The 10,888-nt window shown below is 36.9% G+C and overlaps 1 protein-coding gene across 1 annotated transcript; it reads right to left on the reverse strand.

Annotated features, from left to right (window-relative positions):
* Positions 1–5,040: 5,040 nt before the first annotated feature.
* Positions 5,041–6,029, reverse strand: LOC109435466 (olfactory receptor 5M5). Its single transcript, XM_019713401.2, has one exon. The coding sequence runs from the start codon at positions 5,977–5,979 to the stop codon at positions 5,041–5,043; it is 939 nt and encodes a 312-aa protein (XP_019568960.2). The 5' UTR covers positions 5,980–6,029.
* Between the last annotated feature and the right edge of the window lie 4,859 nt (positions 6,030–10,888).

Genomic DNA, 10,888 nt, shown 5'->3' on the forward strand with positions numbered 1-10,888 from the left:
AAAATGAACAAAGCCATCAAAAAGCCCTGCCCTCTGGCATTCACATTCTGGTGGACAGTGACAGACAGCACTGTAAGTAAGTACATGGTGTTTCAAATGGTAGAAAAAGAAAGAAAATGGAGTTTGGGGACAGAGTGATCAAATTTTTTAAAAAGTAGCATCAACAAAGAACTCGTGAAAAGGTGACATTTTTAGCAACAAACTGAAGGAAGACGAGGACAAGCAATAAGGTTATTTCAAGAAGGGTGTTCAGAAAAAATAAAGAGCAGATGCAAAGATACCATGTGTGGTCTTCCTTTGGAATTGCTGGGGATATCTGTTTGTACAGAGTATACACACAGTGGAGCAGAAAATTCCAGCTGAGTTGTTCTCTAAAATACAAATGTTTCACTTCATTGACATCTGATTCAGCTCTACCTATGACTTTCCTACCAAGAATATCAAGAGCCTTCACTGCAGAACAGGAATCATCAATTTGCAGCTTTTCTTCAAGAAGCGTCCAGTACAAAATACTCTGAAAACTGAACTTTGATTTGTATGACAGCAGCAGGGTGGCTTAAAAGATATTTTCATTTTTTCCTGTACCCAGGAAATCCCAGAGAGTGACTAGGTGGTGGTTACCTGACCAGAGAAAACTGGAAAGGTTTGGGAATTTCAGGTTTTTTATAAAGATTTGGGAATTTCAGATTTATGAAGACACAGCTGGAAATTGGACTTGACGGTGTCATTTGCATAAGGGCCATTTGTTTCATGTCACTTGATGACTGCCTATGGATCTGAAATGATTTTGATCACAAGCTCAATGATTTGTAAGAGATCCAGAATTATCCAATCGAAGTAGATCAGAAATGCTGGTAAGTGGAGAGAAGCAAAAAAACACTATGAATAGTGAGTGTTTACAGAGAAAGAAAATCACAGCTGCTCTGACTTTTTGTGTCAGTCCAGATGGAAAGGTTAACGTCTTCTGAACGAGGCACTTGTGGGTTCCTAGTTCACAACCAGGGACAACCTCTACCTGATGGAGGCCAGCAAGGGAGTAGCTCAAGGACAGTAGAAAATTATGAATTGCAAAACCTGGACCTAGGACTAGCTATGCAATATACAGGGCCCAGTACAAAGTAAAATACAAATGATCCTTGTTCAAAAATTATTTAAAAATTTCAACACAATGACAGCAGGGCATTAAACCTAGCTTGAAGGACTTCCGAAAACTAGACTATGTCAACCGCACAAGTTGCTTCCCAATAAAGTCAGCCTAAGAAAATGAATAGAAGAATCCCTAACAAGAATCAGCTCCATCAACTAGCTCCATCAACTAGCTGTCTAGACATATTTCGTGAGTCATTAAACTACAAATGAATGACAAAAGACTTTCTTTTTCCAGAATAAAAGAAAGTAAAGTTAAGGAAAAACTTTCAGCAAGGATTCATTATAAGAAAAAGTAGAGTTAAGGAAAAACTTTCAGCAAGGATTCATTATAAGAATGGCCCTTAAGCCTCTTGTTTTTTAAATACTAATCCCACAAAAGATCTAATGAAACTATTGAAACCATGGCTCCTCAACCTGATAAATGCACACATTAAGAATCTAACAACAACAACAAAAGAATATATAAGGGGCTTATAGATTGTCTGTCTCTAACTATAAGAACTCCTGAATTAGGGTAAGCTCCGTCCCATGTCTGAAAATATCCTTACATTTGTGTGTGGTGCAGAATGCTGGCCTTTCTTGGTTCTTTGCAACAGAGACAGGTCTGCAAAATATTGTCCAGGAAGATCAACAGAAATTGTAATAAACCTACCATCATGGAAATTAGTTAAGGTTCAAACTCTGCCACTGAAAAGAGAAAGGATTGCATGAGGAATTGCGGTACAAAATTCGTAGGCCTCAGTGTGAGATTTTAATACAATTTCCTCCTGACTAAAACACAAAGAGAATAAAAACACAAAGACTTACTCTGGTTCGGATAAGCACCTATTTTCTCAGCCTCTGACTAAGTACTTCATAGAGGCCTCTCTAAGCTGTAAAAAGTGGCCATATTTATACACGGTTGTGGGAGGTAGGAACTGCTCTTAAGGCAAATCTCAGAAGGATTTAAAAGTAGCGGCAATGAGTGTTACATTGGGAATCACCTGTCTTAGGCTTAATTGGAACACTGGGATCAGAAAATGAATCACATGCCTCAGTGACATTTTCCATAATTTCAAATTTACTATTTGCCCTAAGAGCCTTGTGGAAGGCACACAAAAGGATGTCATCTTGAAATTTTATGATGGTCTGGTTGTTATGTTTTCTATTTCTTTTATACTAAAACTATCCTCTCTTAAAATCCAGAGCTCTGAGGAACATCGATGCCTTGGATAAGATCTACCTGAACAAGACTCAGCAACACAGGTCATTGGCAGAAATCGTGGTGAGCATTTCCTATGTGTGAACAACTGTCCCAGAGCTACTTTGGTTGACTTTTTTTAAATTAAAGTTTATTGGGGTGACAAGTGTCAGCAAAGTTACATAGATTTCAGGTGTACAATTCTGTAATACATCATCTATATGTCACATTGTGTGTTCACCACCCAGAGTCAGTTCTCATTCCATCACTATATATTTGATCCCCTTTATTGACTTTTTAACATAACCCTAAGAAGTAGGGGCTTCATCCTAAATTTTCAGCTAAAAAAACAGAGATTCCACTAAAAGAATAGTGATGGATAACTTACCCAGGGCCACGTACCTAGGTGGTGGCAGGGTAGGGTTTTGATGCCTGTCTTCACATACTGAGCTGACTACATTTTCAGTTGTGGGTGGCTGCCATTCCTGGACCTGTAGTCACAGTTTGTTCTTTGTTCCCTCACCATTTTTAAAACATTTCCTTAGCTTCCCTCCAATCAGTGCTTTCCTTATTCTCATAAGATTTAAGTGGGCCTGATAGTAAGATAGACTCAAATTAAAGGAAACAATTGTTTGGACAACATGCAATGAACAACCATAAAGAGAAGACTAATAAATTTAAACTGCATTAAAATGAAGTATTTCTGTACCAGCAAATATATTGTGCACAAAAATAAAATACAGGCTACAAACAGTTTGAAGATATTTGCCTTGAATGTGTAATTAAAAGATTAGTTCCTAGTACAGAATACATAAAGAGCTATTACAAATGGAGACAATAAAGATCAAATTACCCGGATGAAAAGTGAACAAAGAATATGAACAAACAACTGGAAAAATAAAAAGAGACATCTCTAATTATCATCAAAACATTTAAAAACACTTCACCTGTAATGACGATCCAACAACTTATACAAGAAATGAGAATTCATTTTGCACCATCAGATTGGAAAACATATTAAAAGTCTGACAATATATTGTGCTGACAAGAATGTGGAGTAAGGGCACTCTCAAACGTTTATTGTCAGGAGTACGAGAAATTACCATCATAGGTACATAGGTACATACATGAGAGGACTCTTTGAACTGGTACATATTCAGAATTCCATAAGAAAATCTATTGCTGGATTTTTATATCAAAAATTGGAAAAATATAGTTGTGCATCAATAGAATAATATATAAATATATCATGACGTATTTATATATCGACATAGAATATATCAGTAAAAATTACTGCTACAAAAATCAGTATAAACAAATCTGACAAGATTTAGTGAAAAATAAAATAAATTGCAGAAGGACACATAGATTGATTTCATTTCTATCACATTTTAAATCTAGTAAAGTAATATTACATAATTCTGTGGATACATAAACACCTAACAAATGTTAAAACTCTACATAAGGTAAAGAAACATTAAATTACATTATAGTTCAATGGAAGAAACAAAGAGAAGAGCAGAATCAGGCTGGGAGGACTCAATTTTAGAATATCTGAGTATCCAAAATATCAGAAACAAAGGTGGCATTGTGTGAGGATTTAATAATGATCAGTTAGCTTAAACCCGTGGTCTTTCTATTACTTTCTATCTTTGGCTGTATGTTGGAAACAGTACATAATAAAAAATTAACAGGGGAAACCACAAAACCACTTTTATGATGGGATGCATACCAATAAAACAAAACAATCTTCTGAAAGAAATTTGACATTCTGTGAAAAACCTGGTGAGTGAGGATTCTATTGGACCAGTACTATCATTCTAAAGATATTTCTTAGAGTAATAATCTGAGATACACATAGATCTTCATTACTATATGATTGCATGGGGGGGGGGGGGGAGAAGAAAAAATTCCCCTGCCCTGGTTGAGAAGTTTCTGGAATGTAGTTTGGAAATTATTAAGCACTATAAAAATCTAACAAATTCTCATTACCTTACCATCATTTGATGATTCTGTCTTTTGTAGCTTGGTAGCTCTCTGAGTATTATGGACTGGACCATCTATCCTTTTGATTTTTTTTTCATTAAAGTTTATTGGGGTAACAATGGTTAGTAAAGTTACACAGGTTTGAAGAGTACACTTCTGTAATACATCATCTATATATCACATTGTGTGTTCACCACCCAGAGTCAGTTCTCCTTCCATCACCATATTTTTTATCCCATTTATCCTCATCTACCACCCCCTCCCCCTTACCCTCTGGTAACCACTAAACTATTGTCTCTGTCTATGAGTTTTTGTTTCTTTATTTGTCTGTCTTGTGCCTTTGTTGCTTTCAGTTTTTTCTGGTTCTCAATTTTTTCTGACTTATTTCGCTTAGCATAATAATCTCAAGATCCAACCATCCAGGTTGTCACAAATGGACCATCTATTCTTTATTGACTTTAAAGAGTAATAATAATGCATTCTGGTGTTGTCTTTGAATTACAGTCCTGTTTTTTTTTCTTTGTTTATGTTTGTTTGTTTGTTTTTTTAATTCACGGACATGGTAAATGCTAGCAAATAGTTTGACATATTTTTCCAAGTCTAATATGTGAATTACAAAACACAAAACAGGCCCAAAAGTGGCAGAAAGTGATCTCTTAATTAAAAATGCTCATAATTGGTCATACAATTGGATATAATATATACCTGTGACCAAAATGTATACTTTATTTATCAAACAATTTCATTTGGATAACTTTCCTTATTGCTTCTTTAACATTTTTGTTTCGTAGACTATAGATCAAAGGATTTAACATGGGACTCACAAAGATATAAAACACAGCTATAATTTTCCCCTGTCCTACAGATGCCTCCGAAGGAGGTCTCAGATGCATACAGAACAGTGTCCCATAAAAGATAGTGACAGCCGTCAGATGAGACCCACAGGTGGAGAAGGCCTTGTGCCTCCCATCAGAAGAGCGAATACGCAAAATGGCCATGAAAATGAAAATGTAGGAGATGAGAATCATGGTGAGAGAGCAGGTGAGGTTGGAACCAGCCACCACAAACATGGCAGTTTCTTTGACATAAGTATCTGAGCAGGCAAGGACCAAGAGAGGTGGGTCTGCACAGTAAAAGTGGTTGATTTCATTGGGTCCACAGAAGGAGAGACGAAGCATCAGGATGGTCTGTGCCAGACCATTTGCAAAGCCATAAGTATAAGAAACAGCAACGAGAGCGATGCAGACACCTCTGGACATTTTGATACCATATAACAAGGGTTTGCAGATGGCCATGTAGCGGTCAAAAGCCATTGCTGTGAGCAAATAATACTCTGTGATGGCCAGGGCAATGAAAAAGTGGAACTGTACAAAGCACCCAGCGACAGAAATGGTTTTTCTCTTGGATAAGAAATTAACCAGCATCTGAGGAGTGATATTGGTGGCATAACAGAGATCTACGAAGGACAGGTGACTGAGAAAGAAGTACATTGGTGTGTGAAGTCTTGAGTCACTTCTGATTAACAAGATCATGCCCGCATTACCCATTACTGTGATCAGGTAGATGACTAGGAATACCACAAAAAGGACAGTCTGCAACTCCGCTCGATCAGTCAGTCCCAGCAGAATAAACTCAGTCACTGCTGTGTAGTTTTTCTTTAACATTGTGTTTTCTTGGCTTTAAAAGAGAGCTAAATAAGGGAAAAAGAAATTCACGTATTTTGTCATCCATCCATTGCTCCCCTCATGTCATCTGATACTTCCCCCTGTTCTCTCAAATTTATAAATACATGTGGCATAGAGAAGTAGCCTAGTATCACACAATTGGTCTTTTAAACATCTAAATTAACATAGAACTCCTCTGTATAAAGGCAGTCATACTATTTTTTGCTTTTCTTCAAGTCTTTTCATATTTAAAAACCTTTATCTTTTCTGCAAGTCTCTATCATATTTGATAATTTACAATTTCTTAAACATTGCTTTCCTTTGAAATTGTAAACCCATTTTTGTTAACAGTCCTCTTGGTGTGGTAGCTAATACATCATCATTGAAACTCATGTGTTTTTTCTCAGCTGAATGGACATAGGGAAGTGGAACTGATGTGTGGCACACATCCTTATGGAACTAGGATCTGCCTACCTGCCCCTCTAAACTCTGTTCGTTTCCAGGCTGTTCAGTCCCCCTGCAATGCATGTGCCTTTTCCCCTCTTTCATCCACCTCAGGTGACCCTCTTATCACCAAATCTTACTTAACTTTTAAGACTAAGCTCAAGATCCCCTTTGCTTTGTGTTTTATTGCCAATTATTGGGGGCAAAAATTCATTCATGGGTCACCAAAGCAAATCAGTATTTTTATATAAAAACAGATATACAGTCAGTGCCAAAAAAAAATGTATACACATTTTAAGAAAGAAAAAAAATTAAAATTTAACACTCAATATACACTGATAACAGACAATAAATACAAATCATGTTTGACTTCTGCAATTACAAAAGGGGCTCAAAGTGGTTGCCATCAGCGTCCAGACACTTCTGATTATGGCAAACTACTGCTTGAGCAACGTTGACCAAAGTGTCCACTTGTATACATTTTTGGCACCTCCGATATACGTGTGTGTGTGTGAGAGAGAGAGAGGGTGTGTGTGTGTGTGTGTGTGTAGGTATACATATGCACATATATCCCTTGTATTAAATATTCATGGGGGGAAGTGATTAGGGAAAAAAAATAATGTATTAAAAGGCTTTCAGCTTGGGGGGGAGATCATCACGAAAGAAAAGGCTCACAAACAGTCTTAATGATTTTGCAATTCTACCTCACTTTAACTCTTTCAAAAAGTAAATTTAAAAAAACAACCTCTATACCATAAATTCAACTTAAATTATTAAAAACATCTAAAAGGTCCACTGAAATAATCACCATATTATCCACACAACTGAAAGAGTACATAAGATATCATGAAATGCCATCCCCCAAAATTTATGTAAGATAAAAGTGACCATGAAGACCATCATGGAAAAATCTACATAATCCCTCAGTAAAACTTACCTAACATTCAACATTATACTGACTCTTGTTAATAGCTACAATGCCAACAATGGACCCAGGCCACTTCTGAGGCCCTTTCTCAATGCACCACTCCAGCATTCTGTCTGTTGCATTATCCCATTCTGCACTTGAGGGCTTTGGACTTGTCATCAAGAGGGATAAGATGCAAGGCAAGTCACCTAAATCAGCAAAATCTTAACAATTCTGTGATTTTATGTAAGTTCATATTTAAGATTATTGTCATTGCCATAATAAACAAATACTCTCTTGGTGCTGGGACTATATATGTAATAAGTCTCCATTATTAAAACATTAGTCAAAAGCTAAAATTATTAAAATCTCCATTTCTTTTTTTACCGTAAGGAAATGAGATGACGCAAGCAATGAGCATTCCACGTAATTTAGCCAAGTACTCCATGGTAATACCCTTCCATTAAAGAAACAGAATACAATATCCTAAATGACTTAAGCAAGAGAAACCCAGAAGTATTTCCAAGTGGACAAAGTGGCTCCGGGGACCCCAGAGGTTTAAACTTTTGACTTTCATCCTCACTCAGAGACTTTCTCATGTAGATGTTTGCTGCCACTACCAGTCACTCGAAGAGTCTAGAAGAGTTGTCTTTATCTTTAACGAGGATGATATCTTTTTAGCATGTGGTCATGGTTTGATTTGAAGAGGAGAAAGAAATTTAGAGAAAGCATCTTTATAATTATAAAGATTATAAGAGTGCCAATTCTCCATGAAGGGAGCATAGAACATTACATGATATGATGTTTATAAAAAGTAGCATTGTTAACTCAGAAGGAACCAAAAACACTGTTTCATATCACCCCCACTCCCCCACCCCCCATTTTTCTTCATGAAGCAAAAGTCAGCAAAGTGTTTAATGGTTACCGGAAGTCTGCTGTCAGACTTCCTGGCTACATTTCTATCTCTTCTAATTCCTGTCTCTGGGGTTTGGCCAAGTTATTCAACATTCTGTGAATTCTAAAATCAGGATATGGCATCTTCCAGTTGGGAAATTGACCCAGATGAGTACACCACGCTTGACATCATTCTGTGCCTAAGTCTCCTCATGCATATAATTTGGTAAAATTTTAAAAATATGTCTGACATGTAACCAGCACTTAAGTTGGAGCTGAGTTACTTGTTGGTGAAAAATCCACATCTAGCCTAAATCAAGACCCAGCATGAAAGTGTGAGCTCCTTAAGACAAGGAGTTTACCTATTCTGTAGGTATAGCCTCAGGCACCTAGAACAGTGCTTGTCCAGGTAGAGGTGATCAATAATTATTGAGGGAATGAATGTTCCCTTTGGTCCACTTTATTTTATTGAATAAACACCTATATCTAGATTCCAAAATATATTTTACAATAGCTAGTCTTACCTGTGAAAGAATAGCGATTTCCCAATGATAGGATGCATATAAAGAATCTGAAGAGTTTATAATGGAATTGTCATATAGGGACCAAATCCCTATGGTTCAATTATTTCTAGCAGAAAGTCATTCAGACTATAAACAACCACTACAGTTTTAGTCTTTTGAAAATCCTAAGCCCATTAAGGACATAACTTTTGCCTATGCCCCATGTCATCGGGGAATCAAATCTTCCAAGAAAGATGAAAACGTGGGATTTATTATTTATTTTAACTTATGTCTGAATGTCTTAATGTTTTGTGGCTCGGAAAATATTAAGTTCTCTTGTTTATAACAGGTGAAATAAAATAGTGCACTGTATAGCAAGAAAGTTTTAGAGTCTGGAAAACCATTAGATCAATTAACTTTGATTAAATTGGACTAATTATTTACTGTTTCTGAGCCTTGTCCTTTATCTTTTTAATAGGAACAACCCAGGTCTAGGCTAAAACAAGACTCAGCTTCAAAGAGTGAGTTCCTTAAGGTACAGCCTCAGTGAGCTACGAGAACACTGTGGATATAGATATTACAGAGGTGCTGGCGGGTCTCTCTTTGTCACCCTACCCCACCCAGACCTGTTGTGTTTTCTTCTCTACCTGGCTTTGTGCACCTAGAATTTAACCCTTACAGATTGCATCACTAGAACTCCTTTGGTAACTAGTACCCAGCTGAATTTGGACAATGAGAAAAACCAGCAATATGTCTGAGGTGGGACGAAGACAATAATAGTTCACTTTCTTTCTTTCTTATTCTCTCAGTTTCACAATAAAGGGGCTAGAGTGGCTAGACCCTTCAAAGGAAAACTCATGCTGAGATGTGTGTTGGGGAAGATGGCAGACAAGGACTTTCTTCCTGGTTCTCACTCTCACTGGTTTCTGGTGACAGTAGCCACTGCCTGACCAATACTGGACTAAGGGTAGAAATGTCACATAAGCAGCGCCACATAAACAAATAATTTCAGAAATGAAGATGATATGAGAAAAAAATTATCATGGTACATGGTTTAAGATCTATTTAGAAAGGAATTATCTTTGACAAGTGACCAGGAAATACCTTTCAAAGGAGGTGTTATTAGAAGAGAGATCTAAATGAAGTGACAAAATGAGTCAATCACTTAAAGGTCTGGGGAAAGAACATTCTAGGCAGAAGGAACACTGTGCAAAGGCCCTGAGATAAGAATGTGCTCAGAACATTCAAGAAATATCTAGAAGTCACTGTGGCAGGAGAAGAAGGACTAAAGAAAAAGTGGTCGAAGAGTTTGGAGAGTGGCATATGAAGACATCATATAAGATCTTGTAGACTCTGGTAACCAGTTTGGATTCTAGCCCAGATATGACGGAACATCTTGGAATATCTTACCAAGTCAGTAACATGATATGATGGTGTTTATAAAAGATCAATGGTTTATGTTGGAAGATAGAGTATTTCAAATATAGAATAGTCAAATTCATTGTAGTAGCTTATAGGAGGAAGAATTTGTCTTAGACCTTGCTGGTAGCAGAGGAAATGCTGACAAGTCTTTTTAAGATTCAATATGTAATATCTGAAGGTAGAGCAGATAAGATTCCTGATGGTTAAATATAAAGTGTGAAGTCAAGGGTATGAGATCAATTAAAATATGAATATAAAGTAAATATGAAATGTGAAATAAATTGGGATATTGTGATAAAAGCTATTAGTGAGATCAAAGGGGATATTAGGTGGGGTAAAAAAATGGACTGTTACTTCCTGATTTGGAAGAAAGGAAATGGAATGGACTGAACACCAAAGGACCAGGAGAGTTTCCTTGCTGTTGGACAGTAAATAAGCAATGAGGACAAAACTGAACCTGAATAAAAGTTCATCAGGTTTTCTAGAAGTATAGGCTACTCAAATTAAGAAGGTTTGCTCTCACTTACAATGGTAGAACTAGTCTATATTCTTCCCATTCCCTGATCAAGCATTTACGTCATGCTCAGGCTATGGCAGCAGCCATCTTTGACATCCTGGGTTCCAATTCCCTAGCCTCATTAGGAACACCAATGAGCTAAGTCAAATTCCCTATGTGCTAGCAGAATTAAGGTGGGAGTTGCAAAGCAGTCAGCACAGTTGGTACATGGACTTGAAATAT

The sequence above is a fragment of the Rhinolophus sinicus genome, linkage group LG06 (genome assembly GCF_036562045.2).
Source record: "Rhinolophus sinicus isolate RSC01 linkage group LG06, ASM3656204v1, whole genome shotgun sequence".
In the NCBI taxonomy this organism is placed as follows: domain Eukaryota; kingdom Metazoa; phylum Chordata; class Mammalia; order Chiroptera; family Rhinolophidae; genus Rhinolophus; species Rhinolophus sinicus.

What these genes read in the sequence shown, in the direction of transcription:
- LOC109435466 (XM_019713401.2), bottom strand. Translation starts at nt 5,979, where the DNA reads ATGTTAAAGAAAAACTACACAGCAGTGACTGAGTTTATTCTGCTGGGA.